Raw genomic sequence first — 27,042 nt, forward strand, 5'->3', positions numbered from 1 at the left:
TACTAATAATAAATAATAAAGATCATAGTTGGCTCAGATTAGGAGGCAGCACAGGAACATTTCCAGGCCCAGGGCCTACAGTGGTTTCATAATGCCTTATTTTCACATCAATTAAGCCCATGTTTGGTGTCATGAACTCACGTAAAGTATTTACACCATCTCGTGGCACGCGGTCAAAGGGGTAACCCATGCTGCGACGATCTGGGTAGAGACGCTTGTGCAATCCACAGTAACTATGAGCTGCACGACAATTTTGTTCCGGAGGCGGTTGTTCAACCTGGAAGCAGTGTCACAATTTGAACTGTTTATGTCCCACATGTAAGGTAGTGGTAAGTATATCCAAGATTTGTGTTAATGTAAGTAGTGCCTCACTATATCCACAGAACAATGTAGCAGCTAAAAACCATGACATTTTGTACAAAGCCATATTAAACACTTTCTAGAGCCCTTAATGCTACAGCAGACTATTTGGGTGACCTGGGTGAAAAATCTTGTGTGAGTATTACCTGTAATTAAAGTAATATATCAGTCTGCAATGTATGAACACGTTTTATGCAGCTGATACTGTTTATAATTTTAATAACCTCTAAGTGGTCCAGTACATGCATTATGAAAATTAACCACGATAGGATATTTTATGGTACTTCATGGACAAATTTGTTGAAAACCAAGCATGTACTTCGTTATGAGCACTTCAAATACTCATGAGAACATCTTTAAAAGAATCTGAAGTGATAGTCACTTTAATCACAAACTGCAGTAAGTATGACGTGGATACTTTTTTCATATTACATGAAAAGAAACTAAGTCCATTCAGTGGCCAGCATTTCCGAGATGTAGGCACCACACGGTTTCATCTTTCAGATAAGATGTCCATCAAATAATTATGGGGAATTACTAACCTTGAAGTACTGGTATTGTTTGACAATACTATTGTCAATGAATTTTCCACCTCATGCATAATTTACAAGAAATCTTTTATAGCAATTTTTGCTGGAAATGGGCAATTCAAACAGCTGGCAGAAGAAAACTCACCTTGTCGATACTGCCGTCAGATACCATGACAAAGAACTCAGCAGGTAGGCCCCCTTGGCGCCCCTTTGGTATCAACATGTGTTGTGGCCATCCACAGCCACAATAAGTGTATTCCGCCACCTGTTGAGACTCTCCTACTCCAGTCAAATTGCGGAATGTTCTCTCAAATGGTATTGTTACTGATGATTCATCTGAACGGCGCTCTATGATGTTGCTACCACTCTTTACTGGAAAAAGAGAATTTACCACTGGATTTATTCGAGAAAACATTTAGAATTGGATTTATAGATAAGGTGTAATGGAGTATTGTATACTGGAAGTAGACAATATATTATAGATTTCATTATTACATGGTGGGGAATGCGATACTGGCTTCTTTTAGTAGATGTAATTTTAAGTAAAATATCTTTAATTGTACATAAACGTAACAAATTATGGGTTATTTCCTTTGATATTGTTTAACACCTGTTAAATTGCCAAACTAGCAGAATAATTTTTGTTAAGGTGTTTCACAGCGTATCTTTATTGGAACTTCAAGAAATGATGTTTGTTACACAGATTGTGCTTCCACAATAGATTTTCACATTCACACTAAAATCCAATCTGCAGTCACTTGGAAGTGTACCTTCATCATGTAACACTATGTTAACTTAATACCTGAAGAAGGTAGCAGGGTTAGGAAAGCATAAGCTAAAAACCAAAGTAAGATTTTAATAGTATAGCTGAAATATACGCTTTGCAGTTTTGATTTATAAACCGTAATAGCTGTGTACAGACAAAAGGTCTATTTTTGTATTTTTTTTTCTTCATTCATTCTGTAAAACTATTATCATGTATTTTCAATGCAACACTCAAGTGCAACTAAGTGAAGTATTTGCTGATGTAACCAATCCAGTTTTTACTCACAGACTGGGCTTTGAGTTACAACCCACTGGGTGTAACTATCAAAATTTGTTTTAGAGGAATTTTGTGACAAGGGAATTGCCTCTTGATATCTTATTAGGATGATGAAGTATTTTCATCTAGCATCTTTGTCATAATGATGACACTTTGAAAAAGTCTTAATATAAATTATACGTGCTGCTTATAAGAGTAAATACTTACACTGCACAGAGAACTTGTCAATTTCAATGAAGAGGGATCTCTGGTCTCTTAACAACATTGGAAGACCTCTTTCATCGTACTTTGGTGCCATGAAAATTCTCACAGTTCCTGCTCTTTGAGGTCCTTTATTTTCAACCTACAAGTATCAATTATGTTAGTTTGTTTTCATTGAATAGCAAATTGTAAAGTTTAGTAGATGATTGATACATACTTTTATCTTAGTGACAAATGGTGCATGCTGCAAATGTGTGAAACGAACGAACACTGGACCTCGTGGTGCAAAGTCAAGTCCCCGTGAAAGATCTATATCATTTTGCTGCCAGTATGTGACAAATTCATTCTTTGGAGCTTTCTCTGATATGACTTCAACACCAGTGACATGAACATAATCGAAGCTTAGCTGAAAAAAATAATTCAATAAAGTAATTTAATAGTTTCACTGCAACATGTTTCCAATAAAGTTGCAAACTACAGACCTTACTCTCTATACCTTCAGACAAAATGTTTTACACACACACACACACACACACACACACACACACACACACACACACACACTAACTGAACAATACAACATAGATTAGAGTAGAGTAGTACTTGTTCCATAAAAGAATGAAGCCTTTGCAGAGGGATAAAAGTGGAAGAATGAAAGACTTGAAGAGGTGGTAATAAATGACAGGTCTAGAAAGACATTAAGCCCCACTTTATCTCTTACTTTCCGTATTGGTGTTTTTTTTTTCTCTTTTATATGTTTGATACCCATAGCAGCAGACATCCCAGATTCTTTGTTTTCATGTATATGTTTCTCAGCTTCTGTTTGGCACCTCAATTTACCATCACTGAAACCACTAAGTTATTTGTGCTAACTAACTAAATAAATACAAATGTTAACATGGTGTTGTTGATAAGTCTTCAAGTGAAACTAAACCAGTTTCTGGCATTCCCCAAGGTAGTTTTATAGTTTGACAGCACAGCAAGAAAAATTGTACCGATTTTAAGGATTTTCATGTTGACATTTGTGACCATTAGGGAAGACCTTTGGGGTTTTATGAAATCTTTCAGATTCATTAATACAATGTCATGACATGTCGGTGAAGTCTGGAACTGGCCAATGTGAGTAACTGACCATTCTACTATCAAGTGACATTTGCATGCAATGAGGAAGGTATAAAAAATGTGGTGTATGTGTACCAATGAAAAACTAAAAACTCTGTGGATGGACATGTGCATCTCTGCTTGCTGCTCCTCAGTCGGCTAAATGACAGCAGCTGCAGCAGCAGCAGCAGCAACCATTCCTGCCTTTATTACTGACAATGAGAAATTGTGTCTTTACACTAACATAAAAGAAGGAAAGAAATGACTGAGCCCAAACAGAACAGCAACTTCCTGTACATAAACCCGTGTGCACCCATGAAAGAATGTTATGCATCTGGTGGAACAGCGATAGTGTCTTGTACTATAAATTGCTTTCCCGACATTTAACTACTACTGCCCACATTTATTGTTAACAATCTTTTTCTTCCAAATGCTATCAAAAAATAGTGATCAGTAGGACTGCATGAAGTGATGCTACTCCACAGTAACTCCCACCAACATTCTGCTACACTGACATGACATTGTACAGCAGACTGTATACAAAGTCATTCCACAGCCCCCTTATTTACCACATCTTTTGCCCTCACATTTTCACTGTTTTGTTCTCTATTGAACAAAGTCCAAGGAAATTCCTTTCCAGATGCAAATGTGCTCCAAACATGGCTGAAATGTTTCACCACAAAATCACACAATTTGTACCGTCATGGAATAAAAGTTCTCAGTATTGGTAGACCATTGTGAACAGTAAAGGAGACACTATTACTAATGACAGAAGTCATATGTATATCTGTTTTTATTAAGTTTATGGACAAATGCTATGAACTCGTGCACCGACCCAATACACAACATCTTTCCTGAGCATATCAGTCTGATTTTAACCTTCATATATTTCAATTGCAAATGCATTTGGTATTTTACCAATTACACAGTGACAGTAATTGTTTCTAACCAGTTCCTGATTGACGTAAGAGCACCCTGTTCATAGTTGGACGTTATAGGACTCTTGAATAGATAGAGGATAATTTTTTCTATTGGCTATTACTTTATGGAATTAACGTTTCTTGAGCAAAACTGCAGTTGGAGCATTAACATTTAACTGTGCACCTTGTTAAGTTTTTGTGCCTGCGACACCAAACTGTAGTTAATATAAGTTTTCTCTGACAGAGCGTCTTCATTAGGTACATGTATTTGTTCTTTTTAACCAATATGGCAGATTTTGATCTGCATCTCTTTTTAAAATACCCTCCTTAAAAATCATCTTTGTTGTAAATGTTATACTCCATGATCTCCATTTGGTAATCCTGTGTATTTTGTGCATTAGCATTGCTTGTTAAGTCAACAATTTAGGGTCTCTGTTTGGCTTACTGTTCAAATTTTTTCTTTTAAAAAATGAGAAAAACATAATTGTGGGAGTCAGAACATTATTAGATCACTATTATTTGAACTGATGATTTACATTGGTCAAGACCTGTAAAAACAGTTTGTTTGTTATGTATTTCAGGCAATCAAATTATACCGTACCTGCTGGACAGTGTACCTAGGAAGAACCTTCTTGTGCTCTTGGAAGATGCCATCTATGAAAGCATGCCACCTGTAGAATATAGGATCCCTCATTGTTGTCGCTGGATCAGCAATGACCCCAAATGTTTCCTGTCATGGAAAAATTACTAGTGAGAAGTGAATAAAATGACACACCCTACAGGAATTACCCTTAATGGAAATTAAATTTTTAAAGAGAATCTCACTAATTTGCTTCAGTTTATCCCCTACTGGTGAAATTCTTTTCTTGTTTGACACTGACAATATTATTAAGTGTGTACATTAGCTTCCAATTTATAATATTGTATGCATGACACTGCAAAGCTTATATTTTGTAAGATATTTTAGCCAGTTTTTTCTGATCAATATGCATTCCAGTCTATGCCACAAAATATGTTTTTTATACATACAGTTCAATTTACTTTGCATGCAGAAGAATTTACAATATAAGGTTGTTAATAAGCAGAATTTGCACTTACTAGATGTCTGGCATCAGGATCATGGCAGAATCCCATCATAACATGGCCAAGGTTGTGTAGATCACCGTACAGATTGGGGTTGATAGACAGTATGCTTGCATCTACGATGTTACCAAGAATATCTATACCATCAGTTTCTGTCAGTTCAACAATTTGCTTTTTTTCCTAAGAAAAGGGAAAGTAAAACATTACTATGAATTGAACCAATAAATCGGCATGTAAAAAATGCACGATGAAGGGATATTTAAACCCTCAAGAAAGGAACAGCCTTCCTAAAACAAGAAAACAAAAAATTTAAATGAAAAAAAGTGTGGTGTAGTGAAAACAGTGGAACAGAGGTGAAAAGTAGTCACAAAAACAGTCATATTGATATTGTTAAGCATGATTTGCAAACCAAAAAAGGTGTTATTTATGATGAAAGAAATGTAATATCGAACTCAGAATATGTCAAGACTACAAATAAATTTATGTGGACTGCAGTAAAGCCCAAAAACAGAACACTAAACTATCAAGAAAATAGAAAACCAAAACAAAGCACTAGAAACAGTGCACTAGTTACATCAAATAAGTTTGCAGCACCAGATTCATCCAGCAAAACAACGAATAGTGTAAGCTAAATTAAATATAATGAGCAAATAAACAATTTTTTCAGCCTTCAGTTGCAAGGTAATTTTACTCGTTTACCTAGGTTTCGATTCCAGTAATGGAATCTTCTTCAGAACCTATAAATTAAACCACATACGGACATATATTACTCACTAAAAAGCATTATCAGTCTAATGATTGAATAATGAAGAAATTGTGATACTTACAAAAAATGAAATTATTTTGTGAGCCGAACACTGGCCATGTCACAGATTAAAAATTAAAACATTAAAGACACAATCATAAGATTATGTCAGTCAAAATTAAAACCATTAGGGCGAACGTAGACGAAGCTGCTCCAGCCATAAATCAGGACCACACGTAAGCGGCTCGAAAACTAGGCGTCGTGAGCAGTTACGCGGCGAGGGTCAGCCGCGGCCAAGCGCATGCGCAAGCGCAAGCGCAGGGGCGAGAGACAAACTGTCTCAAAATTACTTAGAGCAAATATACATATAAACAAATGTGACTGAAAGCTGTCCTACAATTGGACAAACCTATCTATTGGTATAGCAACATTAAATAATTTCGAGCCGCTTACGTGTGGTCCTGATTTATGGCCGGCGCAGCTTCGTCTACGTTCGCCCTAATGGTTTTAATTTTGACTGACGTAATCTTATGATTATGCATCTTTAATGTTTTAATTTTTAATCTGTGACATGGCCAGTGTTTGGCTCACAAAATAATTTCATTTTTTGTAAGTATCACAATTTCTTCATTATTCAATCATTAGACTGATAATGCTTTTTAGTGAGTAATATATGTCCGTATGTGGTTTAATTTGTAGGTTCTGAAGAAGATTCCATTACTGGAATCTAAACCTAGGTAAACGAGTAAAATTACCTTGGAACTGAAGGCTGAAAAAATTGTTTATTTGCTGTACATTTCACAGTTGCTGACACGCTGCAATATGTTAAAGATTTGTAAATATAATGAATCCTCCGATAAAGGTCGTAACAGGAAAATTCTAACACCTTGAGGCACAAAAAAAAAAAATTTACTGTATGCCGACAGCCACGGAAAAAGCCTGTCAGCTCCCCTTCATGAAGCTGTACACAATGAATATTCTGTAATTGCTTAAGTTAAACCAGGAGCTACATTAATGCTGTAGCCAAGAATTTATCAGAAAGAACAAAAAAACACATTTTTGTCATTGGTGGCACCAATGGTGTTTACAAAAACAAGAGCAAGTAAGCACTCTCAGTTTATAGGATGTTATTGCCAAAACTGTACAACACAGATGTTAACCTACAAACCTACCAGTGCGACTGTCTCCTGCAGTGGTCTTGTGTTACTACAGAAGTTAAGTGCTATAATTTAGAACTGTAGAAACTATGTAAAAAACTAAATCATGTGCACTTGCTAAACATGAACATACCTGGCACAGACGGACAGAAATGGAAAGCTAAGGTTAGTGAACCAGATAACCAAACTCTGTAAGGAGCTGCATAAAACCATGGACCCCGTCATTTTAGATTATGATCAACAAGTTTTTTAGGCTCAATTTCAAGCAACACGAGTTTGCTGAACTAAACCCCTTGGATTGGAGAGAATCCTGGTCACATGCCAAAGAAACTGACTTTGAAGACAGTAAATTGTCATTACAGTGCAGTGTTAAAGACTCTTGCGATAATTCAACTGATTCAGAACACCAATTCACAGTGTCTTAAGATATCAGTACCATTTAGGATAATTCATCGAAATGTGCAGTATCTCAGAAATAAAAATCTGCAGTACTAATCTGTGGATGAGAATTCACCACACCTCTTAGTACGAGGGTCACTCCAAAAGAAATCTCACTATTTTTGTAAAAATACAGATTTCGTTCTGTGTGTGTGACAGTTTTACAGTGTGTAGATACATCCTTCCCACTTGTTTTGAAACTTAGTTCAACCTGTTCCCGTGAGTGGCACCGTCATAGCATGTCTTCAAGATGGCTGCTACACTTCACGTTTGTCAAAAGCAACGTGCTGTCCAAGAATTCCTGTGCTGCCAATGAGACAGTGGGAAACATCCACAAGAGGTTGAAAAGGTGTATGGAGATGCTGCTGTTGATCGCAGTACAGTTAGTCAGTGGGCAAGCAGGGTACGTGATGAAAGTTGGCATGGCAATATTGATGATTGTCCTCGCAGTGGCAGGCCTCGTACTGCACACATTCCAGTACATTAGTACTGTAGAGAGTTAATGAATTGGTGACTGCTGACAGACTCATCACAATGGACGAATTGTCACTCTCTGTTGGGATAGGGGAAGGAAGTGTTTGCAGAATACTGAAAGTGTCAGCATTAAGAAAGGTAAGTGTCAGGTGGGTTCCCAGGATGTGGACAGTGGCTCACAAAGAAACAAGAAAAACAGTATGCAGCGAACTTTTGGAACAGTATGAGAATGGTGGAGATGAATTTCTTGGAAGAATTGTGACAGGTGATGAAACAAGGCTCCATCATTTTTCACAAGAGACTAAGAGGCAGTCAATGGAGTGGCATCATGTGAATTCATCCAAGAAAAAAAATTCAAAACCACACCTTCTGCTGGGAAAGTTATGGCTACGCTGTTTTTCAATTCCAAAGGACTCTTGCTTGTCGACATCATGCCAAGTGGAACCGTCAAATACTGATGCACATGTGATGACACTGAAGAAACGTCAAGCTCTACTGAGTCGTGTTCAACCAGATTGGCAAAAGCAGGATGTTTTGCTGTTGCACGACAATGCATGGCCACATGTCAGTCAAGAAATCATGGAAGTCATCACAAAACTCCGATGGACAACAGCGAAACACCCTCCTTAAAGTCCTGACCTGGCTCCATGTGACTATCATGTCTGTGGAAAACAGAGACTATTTGTGGAACAAGGTTTGAAGCTAATTCCCTTGTGCCCACTACAAAACAGTGGCTCCAACAGGTTGGTCCAGAATTTTACCATGGAGGTATACAGGCGGTGGTTCCAAGATGGCGTAAGGCAGTTGAGAGGGATGGAAATTATGTGGAGAAATGAAAATGTTGTTCTTGAAGGATGTAGCTATACAAAAAACTTTTGAACATGTAGAATAAAAGATGGATTAAAAAATAGTGTGCATTTCTTTTGGAGTGACCCTCGTAATTACAGAACATTGACTAAAGGACAGTGAAATTGAGTATTACGAACTAAATGGTTGTGTGTTAGCAGATAGTTACTGTAGGCTACAACACAAAGGGGGTAGAGTGATAATATTTGTAAAGGAACATCTTCCATTTAAGAAGATCTGATTTGTTAAACAATACTGCAAAGAAGGGACAACTCAAATGGCTGGTGTTATGGTCCACATAAATACTCGTTCAAGTATGTTAGCTAAGCATAAACTAATTGGTGTGTACTGCCCACCAAATACAAGTGTGTTTTACTATCTTTATAGACTCAACAGGGCAATTAGACAAACAGGTCCCACTGACCTTAGCATAGTTGGAGACAAATATTGATGCAAACTCCTGTAGTATGACCTACTTTAAAATTACATATATTAAACTCACAAATATACTGAACTCTGACACTAAAGTAACAGGGTCAAGCTCCAGCAAGATAAATTATGTAACAGTCAACAAAAATGTAAAAGACAGTATTAACTTTCAGAGTATTGATTTTCATTACTCAGATCAGTATTATCAGGTGTCAATTGTTGTTAGTACAATAGACCTTAAATATTCTAAGGTAATTAGGAAGTGGATCGTGAATAGCACTAACTTCAGTGCCTTCAAAACTAAGTTAGCAAAGAAGAAATGGGATGCTATTTACCAAATTAAAGGGTCAGAAAACAAATGGGAAGAGTTTTGTAGGATCATTTGGTCTCGTCATTCTTTAGGGCGGAAAACAAAAAAAAAAAAAAAAAAAAAAAAAAAAAAAAAACCACGACCTGATGTCATACGTGCCTAAGTCAAAACTATAGAACATGAACACAGAAGAGTTAAACTATGTCTATCCCAATGGACACAATAGGAAACTGCTAAAAACAGGCACGTGAAGAAAGGGCTTATAGAACACAATACAGAATAGGAGGTCCAAAATTAAATATTAAATGGCCTTCAACATATTGCTTCGGCAGATAAAAAGTAAGACTGGGTCAACAGCCCACCTGTCATTCGCTAAAATGGGTGATAAATCAGAAGGCAAATCCAAGCTGGAACGTGTATCGTTAAAAGAGCATATTCCAGCAGGAAGTGGCAAACAATTAAAATTTGGGCACGATGTGAACAAAGTTGAGGGGTAGCCCTACTTAGCGAATGACAATGGCTAAAAAGGCAGTGCCCAATACACATTGGTGATGCCAAATGGACACCACCTCCTGACAGACAGCAACACAGGTATTGTCAGAGGGAATATAGGTACTTGAGGGCCGAGGTACAAAGACTGCAACCTTGGCAGCAGCATCAGCAGCCTCATTTCCTGGCACACCGACATGACCAGGGACTCTCTGAAACATTACAATGGTTCCACCAAAGGTGAGCAGCTGACAGTTTTTCTGGACTTGCTGCATTAAGGGATGAGCAGTGTACAGCGCACATGGACTTTGTAAGGTACTGAGTGAGTGAGTAGAGGACACAAATGGAAAGCTGTATTCCGGATGTACTCCGTGGCCTGATACAAGGTGAAGAGCTCGGCTGTAAATTCAGAGCAGTGTGCCAGAAGCTGTTATCGAAAGAGACAGGTGCCAATGACTAAGGCACACCCAACCCCACAGTCAGTCCAAGAGCCATCAGTATGTACAAAGGTAGTATCACAAAAGTTTCATGTGAAGGTCATGAAACTTAAGGTGATAAACTGAGGTTGGAGCAGTGTCCCTAGGAAGCGTATGAAGGCCAAGGTCAACAGGAAGCCAAGGTGAAGGGTTCACAACCACTGGGAAAGTTACAGGTTGTGTGAAGTTAAGCCACTGTAGCAAATGGCGAAAGTGGACTCCAGGATGTAACAGAAGAGGGACAAGCACCATACTGACGACCAAAGGAATTGTCGAAGGAGGCAGCATAGGAGAGGTGACCAAGCATAGCAGACAAATGGCATGCATACCTGCTGAGGAGAAATTCACAGCAGTAGGACAGTAGCAGTTCAGCAGCTTCAGCATACAGACTAAACCAGGCTAGTGTAGAAGGCACCTGTGGCCGAACAGATGACATGATGGTGGATAGTGTTGAGGGAGCGTAAGAGGGATGGGCGAGCAGACACATGAACAAATCCCCCATCACCTAGTTTCGAATGGCAAGGAACCGGTGCAAACTGAGGAGGGTAGTTCCCTCGGCACCCCACGAAGTACCAGTGATGATACGTAGGAGGTTGAGGGACTGTGTATATCGGGCTGCCACGTCAGACACATGGGAAAATCAAGAGCTTCCTATCAAGCATGAGCCCCAGAAATTATGCAGTTTCAACAAATGGAATGGCAACAGGCCCAAGGTGTACAGATGGTGGGAGAAACCATTTGCGCCACCAGAAAGCTACAGCCATTGTCAATGCTCCAGGAGTAAAGGTGATCAAGCCAGACCAAAGACGCCGCTCAGTGAGACAGGTCTGGGGAGAACTGCAATAGATGGCAAAATCATCAACAAAAAGAGATCTGGAGATGTCTGGTGGAAGTCAGGCCATGAATGGAGGGGGGGGTGGGGTCTGTATGGCGATACCAAGGATGACGATGCTCAGGACAGAACTCTGAGGCACACCATTTCCCTGGATAAAGGTATCCAACAAGGCAAAACCCACATGAACCTTGAAAACTGTCTTGTAAAAATGCCTGAAGAAAACGGCAGGCGCCCACGGAAGCCCCACGTGTAAAGAGTATGGAGGATACTAGTTCTCCAGCGAATGTCATAGGCCTTCTCCAAATTAAAAAAATGGCCACATTCTGTGATTTCTGCAGAAAACCATTCACGACATGGATGGACAAATTAATGAGATCGTCAACTGCAGAACACTGCACTCTAAATCCACACTGTGCATTCATTAGTAGATGTCTAGGCTCTAGCCACCATGCCAACCAGTCATAGATCATGTGTTCCATCACCTTGCAAATGCAGCTGGTAAGAGAGAAGGGGCTGAAGCAAGAAGAAAAGTTTGTCCTTACCGGGCTTAGGTATGGGTATGATAATGGCTTCATGCCAGCATCCATGAAATGTGCCCTCTGCCTAGATGCGGTTGTACATGTTAAGCAGAAAATGCTTGCCCGCAAGAGAAAGGTGCTGCAACATCTGAATGTGGATGGCGTCTGGCCCTGTGGTGGAAGATCTGGATGAACAAAGCAGGATCTAGCTTCGTCATAGTAAAGGTGACACTGTAGCACAGGTGATTTGAAAGACAGAAGGGTATCACCCGAGAGGCCTCCACTCATTTCTGATGGGGGAAGGCAGGGTGATAGTGCTAAGAACTCAAAACTTCTGCAAAATGGCGGCCCAAGGTGTTTGAGATTGCAATAGAATCCACGATGATAGTCAGTGACTGTCAGGCCAGAAATTGAGGAATGGATCTTTGTGCCAGAGGGCCATCTGAGGTTTGCCCACACAACAGAGGAAGGTGTTGAACTGTTGAAACAGCTAATTAATGAAATCTAGCTGGCTCTTGCTATCCTGAAGAACACTGACACTTTGCACTACTCTATTCATAATGAATGCAGTTTGCCAGTGTAGGGTGGCAATTAAAAATGCAGACAGCACATCTACATGTGTGAATTGCATCGTGGCATGCCTCAGTCCACCAAGGGAGTGGGTCACAATGTGGTTGAGAGGAAGTGCAGGGGATGGAACATTCTGTAGCAGTAAGGATAACTTGAGATATTCTACCTTGTCATCACAGCTGGGGAAATCTTGTTCTTCGAAGGTCACCAGGGAGGAGTAAAGCTGCCAGTCAGGCCCACAAAGCTGCCATTTAGGTGTGCACGCAGGTGGGGTAGGTGTCAGCAAATTGATAGCACACTGAAAATGATCGCTCGAGTAGGTTTCAGGAAGAACGGACCACTCAAGGCAATGGGCAAGCTGGAAAGTGCAGGGGAATAGGTGTGCGAGGAGTCGGAAAGGAAAGTGGGTGCTCCAGTATTAAGGCAGAAGAGGTTAAGCTAGTTAAGAAAGTCACATAAGAGGGTCCTGGGAGAGCCCCAAAGGGGATTATGTGCATTAATGTCACCAAGTAACAAAAATTGGGGAGGTAGCTGCCCAGTAAGTTTTAAGAAGTATGCCCTGGCAACAGCAAATGATGTAGGGACATAAATGGTACAGAGGGGAAAAGAGTCAGGCAGGGCAGGAAAAGGTGAATTGCAACAGCTTGAAGACGAGTAGTCAGCGAGATGGGCTGACAGTGTCATCCTGTATGAACAGCATGACACCCCCATATGAGGCAATGGTGACTTCACGGGGGAGATCAAGACCAATCAGTAAAAAATGTGAAAGCTCAAAGCAGTCTTAAGGACGCAATTTTGTTTTTTGAAGGCAGACTGCTACACTAAAAGCAGCCATAAATCATCCTTGTGGGACTGAAGGCCACAAATATTCCATTGGAGGAGAGTCACAATGAAGAGACGTGGGACTGTCACCTCAGCGGCTATTGGGGAAGAGGTGCTGCTACAGGGCACAGAAGCAGGATGATTCTGCTCCATGGGGTCCACAGAAGCATCAGCTTGCTTGTGTGGTCAGTCTGGAACCCACCGCTGAGAAACTGATGCTGGTGCGCACTGGCGATACGGAGACTGGCCGGGCTAAGGTATTATGTGCAGACACCATCGAAGAGGATCTTCAAGGTGGCAAAGGAGAAGACTGTTTGCCTTTGGAGGATTTCTTTGAGTGTTTCTAGTTACATGAACACTCAGGTATTATTTGAGAGAGAGAGGGGGGCGGTGGGGGAGGGAGGGGGGTGTTATGCTATCTTGACAATAGGCAATTTCACAACCTCAGAGCTGAATTGGAAGTTGTGTGTCTGCGTGGCTGTGTTCTTCATGGAGCAAGGGGGGTAACAAGAACAGAACTTTAGGTACCTGATGGGAGAACACAGTTTGTGACTAGCCAGTAACTTGCAAGCAACTGGATAAGGCACCTTTTCCTTTATGCAGATCTCCAACAGCCTGCTCATGAAGAAACGCTGGACACTCTTGAGGGGTGGCGGCATGGCCGCCATTGCAGTTACTACAGCTGGGAGGAGGTGGTGGACGATCACCCTCTTGCACATTCCTATTGCAGAAGACATTTGGTTGGGTGTCAAGTCATTCTAGTGTGGATGAAACAATGACACTGGTAGCAGTACATCGGATTCAGAATGTGTGGTTGGACGATGATTTCATAGCCTGCTTTGAGATTGGATGGAAGCAACACTTTATTAAAGGTGAGAGAGAGTGCAGGTGGGCACTAAGGAAGACTCTACACTTTTCATTACATGATGAATGGCAATGACACCCTGCTCAGGAAGTTAAGATTGTGTTTCAGCCTCAGACAGTTGAGCAGCCTGGTGTAAATTACACCACAGGAGGAATTCAAAGTTCTGCAGGCCTAGACAAGGTAACAATGGAGAGGCGAGACAGCAAGCAATTGTCAAGCTTGAGAATCAGAAGTGGTCGCCAGAAGCAAAGTGCCATTCTGTGAACGGGAGCAGTGTTTCACAGGGCCATAAATTGCATTACACCTTTCTGAAAAATAAACAGATTTACCGGGACAAAGAACTGACCGTTTTCAGTACGTGATACCAAAAGGAACTGTGGTGCAGCAGGAAATGTCTCTTAATCATTAGCCTCATTGCATTAACGTTTTGTAGAAGGGGAGTGGGAAGCTGACTGATGCATCATGAGGACATTTGCAATGATTGCTAGTGTCTCCGATGACGCGCTCCTCCCAACTGGGGCCCCTCTTCGCAAGGGGGGGCACCAGCCTTAGGTGATTGTTCACACCCCCAAACACCTGACATAAGGACCAATCGGCAATTTGAGTAGATTGCAGTTCAGGCAATCACCCTTCCATGGACCCGGCCTGTGCCAGGGTGTATGTGCAAACCCTACCTGCCAACCTGGGCTGGGAATTACATCTTACCCACTAACCTGTTACATGTCAGACACATGGGCACAGAGGGAGGAAGAAGAATGAAGAGGATCCTTTTACGCTGAAGCAGAGACTAAAGAGACAGGAAATAAAGAAAGGAAAAGTGAGTCACAAACAAAGTCGCAACTGTTTGCACATCAGCTCAGAATGTGAAACATTCCCAAGAATACCCTAGACATGTTCCCGAAGTCCGCTGCTCGTGGTCTCGCGGCAGCGTTCTTACTTCCTGAGCGCGGGGTCCTGGGTTTGATTAATGGCGGGGTGAGATTTTTCCTGCCTCGAGATGACGGTGTTGTGTCGTCGTCGTCGTTCCCAAGAGAGGGGAAAAAGAATAGGAGGACAGAGATGCAGCACGGAAGGGAAAACAGATGCTGCAATGACTGGTACCCCATAGTAGCCTAGCATGAGCCCACCAACGAGTGGTGAGCCCCCTGGGGTATTATAGGACAGTGCTGAAGCACTTTGACTGCTGCTGCCCTCTCAAAGAAATAATTGGGGTATGAACCAACTATTGTCTTTAGAGAGTAATACTAGGCTGAAACTTACCCCTAGGCTGATTAAGGCAGAATATATATTATCTTGACTGTGTATATAAGGAGACAAAGCTACATATATGAAAGGAAAAGTCATATCAAGCCAGAAATACTTAAGACAGACCTTTTACACTTGAGGAAATGGGTGAACAGTGATACAATAGAGCATTCAGGCAATGTAAGTAAGGCATCCTACATACTAATCAATAAAAATTGTAATGCCACCAGCAAGGGACAGAGTGAACCAGTTAGCATTAGACGAGAGGGCCAGCTAGTAGAAGATCCAAATGAAGTATGTAATTTGTTCATTAAGCATTTTATCTCTTCTTTTGACCAACCAGCCCTTATTATAGATCTACAGGCTGGCACACCAAATGATGTCACAGAAGGTATAGAACTAACTTATGGAGGTGTATCAACAGGAAATATGTAACAATAAAAAAGCTGAAGACCAAGCATTCATTTGGATGGGATGGTACCTCAAGTGTGGTGTTAAAGAGATGTGCCAATGAAATAACTAAACCCCTTACGTATCTTATCAGTTGTAGTATTAATGAGAACATATACCCAAATGCCTTAAAAATAAGTGTAATTCAGCCAATCCATATGAAGGTAATAAAGAAGTAGTTTCAAATAATAGACTGGTATCACTAATCCTTACCTTCAGTAAAATATTCGCAACAGTTATCCTATCATAATTCAACATTTTTCTCAAGATACAAAATGCTTACCCAATCGCAGCATGGGTTTAGCAAAGACTTTAGCATGGCCACTGCTGTTACCAGTTTTTTCCATGAAGTATATTGCAATATAGAACAGGGTATGCAAACAGCCAGAATATTCCTTGACCTGAGCAAAGCTTTTGATTCAGTAAACCATTAACTCTTAAAACTGTGGGCGTACAATATCAGTGATCCACCAATGAAACTTGTATCCACTTATCTGGTGAATTGGAAACAGTGTACCGAACTTACACATCAAGTTAACACCTCCACCATAACTTTTGAATCCGCAAGTGAAATGGTGACACGGAGTCATTCAAGGCTCAATTCTTGGACCTTTCCTCTTTTTAGCATAAATTAATGACATTGTACACCCCATTAACTTGCACATTGTAAATGCTGATGACACCTCAGTTTTATTTCATGGTAAAGATTGTGAGGAACTGAAATTTTGAAAATATTGGAATTAAGTTCATATTTTCTTGTACAAGGATTAAAGGTCAATGTAAATAAATCCCAGACGGCAATATTTACAACTGGCAGCTCACTCCACTCGTGCTTAAATGAGATATGGGGCATAGTGGCAGAGGAAGCAAATGAGTGCTAATTTCTAGGGGTCCACCTGGACTCAAACCTCCGGTGGATTAGCCACACTAATGCTGTATGTAAAAAGTTAGAAATGGGCTGTATCTTAGCCAACTATCCAAAATGGTGCCCACCCACACACTTAAAACTGAATTATGGGACAATCTATCCCTATCTTAGCTACTGTATAGAAATATGGGGTTGTGCTGCAGACATTCACCTTAATAGAGTACTGTTGCTACAAGAAAGAGGGTTAAGGATTATACATGGACTGGACTATAAGAGTCTTGCTGTGATGTTTTCAAAGACAAGTACTTCACCATATACTCTTATCTTTATAATTTAATTACTTTGCCTCCCAGAAAACTGCAGTAACCAAATGTAGTCACATACCTGACCACAACACCAGGTCCACAGAAAATTACTACGGACAAACAATAACACTAAAAAATGACGGACCAAAGCCCATATACTAATGGACCGATATGGTATAATGAACTGCCAGAGCCCATGAAGAAACAGTAATAAAAAAGCAACTTAAATCCAAAACTAAAATAATTCTTAATTGAAAAGTGTATTCATTCAGCAAATTTTAGATGTTTAAGAGCTGTAAAACAATGTATAAAAATAATTGGCTGCATTAGTATGTGTAAGATTTATTTCGACAAGCATCAATTTACTGTTTAACTACATGACAAGAATGTAATATCTATGTTTACAGCATGTTAATCTTTTTGTTACTGAAACAAAAAGTAACATTTTCCACCAAGTTCTATTTTAGTATCTACACTGGCATGCACTACACTGCACTATCAGTGCAGGCACTTCATGAGGCCAAATGGCTCTGCAATGACAGAAATCAAAATCCACAAGAGGGAACTAATACTAATTATGCAAGTCAATCTGTGAGTGGCAAAACACCATGCACTTTCAGGGACATGGACAGCGATAGCTTGTGCACAGCCAGCATGGGCAGCTGTGGACCAACCACTAGGCACAAACACATTATGTTCAAGGTGATGTCTGCGACAGTTTAACTCAGCATAAGCACTGGCCTGCTCTGCTCATGAATATCCCCAGGTAAACTTCTCGATGAGCCTGTCTGGCCACACTACACATCACATGCACCTTCCATGACGTGTTTCTGTATTATTCCACTGTGTTGCTCAAGCCAGCTCATCTGCATTCATCCGCTGGTAGGCACATCAAAGTCCTTACCCCGTTAAGGCCATGTAGGGCTGAAAGTTACCCGTTCCTGGTCACAACCTCCAGCACAGGACTGAAGAACATGGCAGCAGTTTGGCCACCGAAGAAGTAAATGCAAACATTACATGTTTCAGTGGAAAGGCAAAAGGGCACATATGCTGAGGAAATGGGGGTCCACTGATGTGCATGCACAGAAGAAGGAGGGGAGGGGAGGGGGCAGTTGCATGAACAGGCTGGTTCGAAACGTAGCTGCTTTGAAAAGCAGCAGTATGGGCCAACTTATTCAAAGACATATCAACACATGTAAATAAACACTAAAACTCCCACTTGTAATATTGGTACAGGGAAACTTTCTTGTTATTACTGTTCTATTTGATGAAAAGACCTGCAAAACATGTTAGCAACAAAACCCAACTTTTAATTTAGAAGTTATTTCAATTTTTGAAGTCAGCATTGTTGCTAGGTGGTTTTTCCATGTTGTTATGTTAACCATATTACTTCAGCTTCTTTATTCTAAAATGATTAACATTTTAGAAATCTAAGTTCTGTAACTACTTTTGGAAAACAACTCAATTTATAGTTTTTAATTAATGCTTTAATCAGTGTTATAACTTATACTTCCATTATTGTAACCCATATTATGCCACTGGCAACAGAACTGGCATCCCACTGTTTTCCCAGGTTTTATCAAGCTCTGTTTAACATTTGTGATTATGTTTTCAAGAATAACTTTTGTTTCAGCTAGATCATTTCACTTGACATTTATTAACCACTAATTGCCTGGCAATATGTCAGATACAGGATTCCAATTCTCACATGGAGCAAACTGCAGTGCATAGAGATTGAATCTTCAGTGTCAAGAATCAAAGCTAAGTACTAATTTTCATTGCCTAACAACATGGTAGACAACATTCCATTAGAATACTGACAGCCTTGGGAGAGCCAGTCCTGACAAAACTCTTCCATCTGGTGAGCAAAATTTATGAGACAGGTGAAATACCCTCAGACTTCAAGAAGAATGTAAGAATTCCAATCCCAAAGAAAGCAGTTTTTGACAGATGTGAAAATTACTGAAGTATCAGTTTAATAAACCACAGCTGCAGAATACTAACACAAATTCTTTACAGACAAATGGGAAACTGGTAGAAGCTGACCTCAGGGAAGACCAGTTTGGATTCCATAGAAATGTTGGAACACTTGAGGCAATACTGACCCTATGACTTATTTTTGAAGATAAATTGAGGAAAGGAAAATGTAAGTTTCTAGCTTTTTCAGATTTAGAGAAATGCTTTTGACAAGGCTGACTGGAATACTCTTTCAAATTCTGAAGGTGGCAGGGGTAAAACACAGGGAGCAAAAGGCTATTTACAAGTTGTACAGAAACCAGATGGCAGTTAGAGTAGAGGGACATGAAATGGAAGCAGTGGTTGGGAAGGGAGTGAGAGTTGTAGGCTCTCCCCGATGTTATTCAATCTGTATAATGAGCAAGCAGTAAAGGAAACTAAAGAAAAATTGTGAGTAGGTATTCAAATCCATGGAGAAGAAATAAAAACTAAGGTTCGCTGATGACAATGTAATTCTGTCAGAGACAGCAAAGGACTCTGAAGAGCAGTTTAACAGAATGGACAGTGCCTTGAAAGGAGGATATAAGGTGAACATCAAAAGCAAAATGAGGATAATGGAATTTAGTTGAATTAACTCTAGTGATGCTGAGGGAATTAGATTAGGAAATGAGATGCTTCTAGTAGTAAATGAGTCTTGTTGTTTGGGAAGCAAAATAACTGATGATCTTCGTAGTAGAGAGGATATAAAATGGAGACTGGCAATGGCAAGGAAAGTTTCTGAAGAAGAGAAATTTGTTAACAACGAGTATAGATTTGTGTCAGGAAGTCCTTCTGGAAGTATTTGTAGTGAGTGTAGCCATGTATGGAAGTGAAACATGGACAATAAATAGTTTGGACAAGAAGAGAATAGAAGCTTTCAAAATGTGGTGCTACAGAAAAACACTGAAGATTAGCTGGACAGATCACATAACTAATGAGGAGGTATTGAATAGGATTGGGGAGGAGGAGAAGTTTGTGGCACAACTTGACTAGAAGAAGGGATCCGTTGGCAGGACATGTTCAGAGGCATCAAGGTATCACCAATTTAGTATTGGAGGGCAGTGTGGAGGGTAAAAAAAATCAGAGGGGTAACAAGAGATGAATACACTAAGCAGATTCAGAAGGATGTAGGCTGCAGTAGGTACTGGGAGACTAAGCAGCTTGCACAGGATAGAGTGGCATGGAGAGCTGCATCAAACCAGCCTGAAGACGACAACGACAAAATGGTTGTGTTATAGACTACTTCAGCAGCGTAGGTGCAAACCTCACTGGGGCTTCAAGTCTGCAGGTGACAGCAAGGGGCACAGAAACTGTGAGGCATGCTGCTTTAAGTTTAACTAGCACCCGGAACAACAGTGTTCTGTCATCCAGGACCAGAAGACTATGGCAGTGACATTCCAACAGCGCATGGGCATAACTGATTTGCACGATCGCTAAGCTGCTCCGTAGTGTCATCCACAAATTGCCAACCTTTGCAGCCCACACTAACACCTGGAAGTCATCCCTACCACCAGCTCAGTGACCAGACCCCATGGCATCCTCAGGAGGGGTACTCCATGTGCCATGGTAGTGTGTGGCATCTAACTGAGTACAACAAACCTAGGAGAACACAGCTTTCACCCATGTAAATGTTATACCAGACTGCACACACTGACCAGCATCACCTGGTACGTAGACAACTGAACAATGTGCCATGATGGGAAGAGACAGACATTGGCCACTTCATTTGTGTCTAATGTACACAAGAAGTACTCCACCTCCATTTAAGAAGCTGCAGGAAGTGGGGCAGTTTTCTTTCTCCCTGTTTTATGTAACACATCAAGTTCCATGTCCGACATGATTTTGAATGTGAAAAATCTTCAAACGCCAATGACGAGTTGCCTACTGTTATTGGACAAGGCTCCAGAGAAGATACAACAATGCCAAGGACAGCCATCAATGGCAGTTGATGTGAAGGACAGCTTTATTACATACAAGAAATTTAAAAATGCATTTATCATCAACAACTACATGCTGCCCAAAACAGATCCACAAAATCAACATGCACTTTGCCAAAGGATGCTCCTAGGACCAGCTAAGGAGGAAACTAATAGCTCCACAGTCTGCTTCTGTGCACAAGCCCACATCCGACAGTATGTTTTGACCTACTGCAGATCAGTAGACCTGAAGTAGCACAATACCTTCACATAAGCCATTCCCCAGAGCACCCAACAACTGCAGTGCATGCAACAACTGGGAGATGACTCGACAGCATTGCTCCTATGTGGCAAGCATGATCTCCTTGACATTGTTTAGTCCATCATGGGCAGGGAGGGGAGAGGGTGATCCATAGCAGGAGAGATGCAGTCTGGCCAACACATTTGGACAATTCTCCAGAAACGTGGTTCAGCAACTGCAGTGGTTGTAACACCTCATACTGTGAACAGAAAATCTGACTGCGTTTGCAGAAAGTCTTCAGCATGAACACAAGAGCCTCCTTCAAGTCGAACTCTGCCTGGGGCCCCACACGAAGCCATGAGAATGCTGAGCAGTGGAGTCTTTATGATGTAGCAAAAATTACTGAGAGAGGAACCACCTCTGCAGTTTGTGGTTAGTCCTGTTGGACAGCTTTGAATGAGAGTCAAAGACACCAGTGGCTTTGTCAGGGATTAGGGGAACATCATCCACAGGCAAGACGAGGGGATTTTTGAACTCTCAAACAAATAGCTAGCACTTCATTTTCCTCTTCTGAGTAATTACACTGCATGGCAGAAAATGTCTGATGCATAGGCGATGGGCTGTTTGGTGCCCTACAGGTTTCTGTCAGACAGAATTGCATCTGTGCCATAATGGAACGTCACAGGCTAGGGGTAAAGTTTCACTGTGTAAAAGTAGTGAGACAGGGAGCAGAGCATGAACACTGCTTGAGGGACTGAAAATCCCATTGATCAATCTGCAGACCAGATGAACGTGAAGCCCATCTAGCAATACCAATTTAGAGGATGTTAGATGTGCATAGCCGGGAGGGGGGGGGGGGGGCTAACTGTGGATAATACAGAACATGGAGATCCTTCAAGTTCTTGGGCACTGGCATGTTTATTTAGGTTTTGTGTGGGCATCCATTGTAAAAAGGCCATCTTTACTATGAAAATGTACAAGAAGCACACCTTTAAGGAGAGAAAACTGTTTTTCAGCTGCAATGAAGGGAATGCTGCTCTTTTAGGGCTGGTTAAGATGTCAAGGTAACCAATGCAACAGATAATATCTGTAATAATCTGCTCCAAATTCTGTCAATTTTCGGTGCAGACAAAGTTCTGAAAGGCTAGCAATTTAAGTAGTGAAGCCCAAAGAGGATATTTATTAGTAAGAGTCATTGTGACAATTCAACAGCAACTTTGAGTAGACATGGCAGAAGTCACTGCATGAAATATACTAATTTCCCAACAACTCTAGTCACACCACCACCTGCGGAATTGGATAGAAATCCAGGACGTTGTGCATTGACCATCTGTTTAAAATTGCTGCAGTCACATGGTACTGTCTTTAGACATCACCAAAGGGTGAGGCCCACTGACTAGATAATAGCAGTAATTAAGGCTTAACCCTGCCAAATTTCTACTTTTACCTTGTCACACATGGCAAAGTGAATGGGGGAGGGCAACAATATTTAGTAAGTGTTGACAGCTGAAGAGCATAATGCCTAAATTTTCAGCCTGTCCAAAAGTACTCTCAAACAGGAGGCCTTGTGAATGGATAGGGAGTCCAAATGGTGTATTTAGTGACAACACATTTTTCACAAAGACAACCGTCTGAGTGAAGAACAGTTTTTGGCAACAGCGAATTTACTACTAACAATTTGAGCAGCCATTCCACTTTCTTATAATGTGCACAGATGGAGAATTGCCCCTGTGAATGAACACACCATTTATTGTATGTCCCCAACCTGACAACAGCTGTAGCAATTCTGAGCACTGAGCCTGTACATTCCTCAAGTAACGAGGAATATCATCTCTCCCATATCTACTTTAAACTCAATGGGCCACCGCTTCATAAACTTAAGTGAAACATGTTGGGGTGATCTGCTCCGAGCGGGAAGGACATCCCCACTGTCCAGTGAAACTGCAGGGGCATCTGGTGACTTACTCTCAGCTTGCCAGTTGCCATTAACGGTGGCCACATAGTCTATCGGATGCGCGCGCAGTGCTTGGTACCCTGAATACTGGGGACTGGGATGGTGCTGATAACCAAGCTGGCCCCCTGTATGTCATATCAGGGCCAGATCTGGGGCTTTTGCTGGCCATTGGAGCATCGTAATAGACACACATGGCATTTGTCAATAAGCATTGTGCAGTTGATAAATGGCACCAAGATACTGTCACACAGGAGGGAACATGAAGATGCAGTACGTCTAACGTACCAGGATGCCATCAGCACCACTACCAGCAGCTCCGACCTGATCTCCAACTCAATGGCTCCCAATGTCTGGACACTGGGAACATCAGTTGTGCACCCCTCCAAAACTAGCGAACTATTTAACATTTGCGCAGGCCACTGCTTGACACACTAGGGACTATTGTGCACAGTGTAGAGCTAATTACTCGACATAGTGTAACACCATCATCAGTATTGCATGCTTCGTGATCATGGCACCACTGCAAACACAATTTGTGTTGTGTGGACATTGAGTGAAAGTTTATGTCCTAATTTTTTATAGATTGTACATTCTTAGTATGATTCCATGTTATACATCAGCTGTTAATACTGCTACATGCAGACTTTCCAATTTCTAATGTCACCGTAATAAATGACAAGCAAAGGCTTAAACTCATGTGAATTTACCAGGTCAGAGAGAGAGAGAGAGAGAGAGAGAGAGAGAGAGAGAGAGAGAGAGAGAGAGAGAAAATTTGTACATTCTTCTTCACATATCCATTAACTATTAGCAAATACTCACGTTTATAACAGATCCACTATGGATAGCTTCAAAGATGCGGTCCCTCCAGCGCTCTAAATCCTGGATATCAAACTTAATTTGATCTAGTTCTCTGTTTATGTCCTGCAAGAATTAGACATCTCATTAATGAAAGCACAATTACCCACTCTGCATCATTGGAAACATTGCAGAATAACTGCAGAAAGCATATGTTCCACCATGTCTAGGACTTATTAGTAATTGTGTTCAATCCTATTTTTTTCATTTAACACCTTATAAATAATTTATTCCTTTTAAAGCCTTTTTCATAAATTTCCTTGCTTTGGTGTAGTTCTGCAGCAGCTAGGACAAATACACTGTAGCTCAAAGATACATCTTTAGCTGTGTATTACATTTATTAGTAAAATAAATATTTCTTGTTTCTTCCTTGCACTCTGAAGTGACACCATTAATTTTTTTTATACCTTGTTACTTTGTCCCTACAGTCTTTGCAGAATTTTTTATTGATTTTATATGCACATGTGATTACAGCCTATTACTATTCCACATGCAGCTAGAAGTAAAGCGTGGAGTATCGCTGCACACAGATTATGTGGGCGATTTATTTGCTACATAAAACTGTAGAGGAAAGTTTAATGTTCCAGAGAGGTCATTAAAGAAGATTGTTAGGCCTGATCTCTAATAATGCCAACCACATGTGATTAGAGAACACTGAATGAAAAATGATGCGCACTGCATGCATCAAACATCCATGTTATTATTGTCGGCTTTTTTCCAACCCAAACAAGTGCAAAGGAGTGTACAATACAGCAGTGAAAACAAGTCTGTACTACCAGTCCCAGGAAACAGTGATTGAAGTACATAGTCCAATTATCTTCCACTCACAAGAATACTGGACACCTATTTTTTGTGTAGTTTTATTTTAATTCAATGGGAAATTAGGTTAAATGGAAAGACAAGACATTGGAACTATCAACACAACCATTTTTAATTACTTCCTTTACTGACTTGAGTAGTTTTTAGCAGGAGAATGCACCTTTCAAGGTATGTCTTCACATGGCTTCAGTTGTCCATGTCTGGTTTGATAAGTAAATTATTTTTCTTCCCTGCCAAAAATTTTCAAGTTTTAGTTTCTTAGATAATGAGTCTTGTGCACATGACCACATTTCCTAGAAATTAAGTTAAAACTTATACCTATTAATTGGCCCACCAGGTCCCCAGATTTCTGTCTGTATTGTCACTTGGAAAGTATATCACTAAGTGTACTGAAGCTGGCAGCTCTACATCTGAACACTAATTGGAGAAGTACAATAGCATTGGCCTCGACCCACAGCCACAATTGCACGTCGAGTAGTCCCTTGTTCAGCATGTCAGAGGAATACGACGTTGTGAATAGGGTTCCCGATTTGAAGTTATGAAATATTCGTCTGCCCTACCCTCAAAGCAGGAAGATGAGGTCTCACATGCCATTGAGTATCATGTCTTAAGTTATGATTGTGCACCTCCATTTCTATTTGTCCAATTAGATCACCATCTGTGGCACAATGATTAGAATTGTACACTTTGGTGTGTTGCTGCAGTTATGAAAGCTGCCAGTTGACAAAGCAAATTGATAGATTACCCACAGTAAATAGATTCTGCTTAGTTAGTAAACTTTTAGTTTAAATGAGCATGCATGTGCAAGTGTTTATTGTCAAATGATTTATTAGTTTTTAAGTGTAAGGTATTACTAATATGGATGTATCAGCATATGCTTAAATATTAATGACTATTCCTTGTGTTATTAACCTTGCTTATTAAAGAGCTTGATTGGAACCACTCTTCAAAAACACTGACTCATTCCATATTCTAGTAACTCTGATGCTACTGGGATCAACAGACATAGCAGTAAAACAAAAATCCATCAGCACAGGTATGCTACTATTGCTGTATTAGGCAATCTTACCCGGAGAGTCGTAAATGAATTCCTTGGGGGCCAAACTCTGCTGGAAACGATATTATCAAGTTTTGGAAAGTAGCCTTCCTCCACTGGTTCATGCCAATTCAGTAAGCGTTTTACACGAGCAAGCTTGTTGCTCAGCCGCTCGAAATTGTACCTGGAAGATGAAATTAACTTTTTTGTTTAACTTTCTCAGGCTGTTTTAACTCATTTTAATGAGAAAAATGTAAGTCGGTATCATTGTTATCACTAGTTTCTCCAGAACCACTTGCTTTCTCTGTAAACATAAGAAATAGTTTAACCAAGTGTGTCTCTTCTCCATATAATTTGATATGTTCTGACATCACAAGGGATATTCTTAGTACCAAAATCTAACTAAACAAAGGAAGGGCGTAAATTTATTATCTTGATTCACAAAATGAAATGAAGGTACAATGAAGTCAATTGTGAAGCTTTTCTTGATACATCACTAACAAGTTCAGTTAAGAAATACAAACCTTGCTATGATCTGTTGATGAAAATAATAGAACAGTTCACCTCGACGATCTTTCTTGACAATTTCCATCAGGCCAGAGAATGGGTAGTAAAGATGCCATTGCCAGTGCAGCAAATTTATGCCTATATCCTCCCGAAAGTATGCAACACGGTGCTCTGGCTCCAGATCAGAAGCAGTGTAATCCAGTGGAATTATGATTGGAAGCTAGAAGTAGGACAGAATTAAAAATCTACATATAGTAATGAATTTACATGGCAACATTACTGGAACCTCATAATCACATTTGGAGCAACGCAAGAAATGAGTAGGTGGTATCAAACTAGGCACAATACAGCTAACAATACGTGGGAACTCAGCTGATTAATGTATTCCATAAACAAGGAAGCCACCATAACCAATACTTTCCCAATGTGGGTGCTCTCCAGTAACAATTATTTCATTGTAATTGACTTTACTACATTTGTCAGCTTTTCAACATTACATAAGAAAATGCATTTGGCAGTTTTTTAAATAATGCACTTTGCCGAAGACCAAGGAACTGGACTACTTACACTGTTTACACTTTAAGAATGAGTCCATGTACAGTCCTGTGGTATGTTTATAATGAACTGTGTTAAAGTGCTA

At 40.4% G+C, this 27,042-nt stretch overlaps 1 protein-coding gene across 1 annotated transcript; it reads right to left on the minus strand.

Moving 5' to 3' along the window:
• LOC126142836 (phenoloxidase 1-like) lies at window positions 1-26,622 on the minus strand (the record flags this gene model as incomplete). The annotated part of the gene is made up of 9 exons (XM_049915290.1): window positions 1-277; window positions 1,036-1,262; window positions 2,140-2,275; window positions 2,351-2,539; window positions 4,756-4,884; window positions 5,253-5,417; window positions 24,005-24,106; window positions 25,929-26,079; window positions 26,420-26,622. Coding segments are annotated over 9 exons (1,557 nt in total), but the record flags the coding sequence as incomplete, so codon positions are not given.
• Window positions 26,623-27,042: the final 420 nt, after the last annotated feature.

Source organism: Schistocerca cancellata, unplaced genomic scaffold (genome assembly GCF_023864275.1).
Source record: "Schistocerca cancellata isolate TAMUIC-IGC-003103 unplaced genomic scaffold, iqSchCanc2.1 HiC_scaffold_754, whole genome shotgun sequence".
NCBI lineage: Eukaryota > Metazoa > Arthropoda > Insecta > Orthoptera > Acrididae > Schistocerca > Schistocerca cancellata.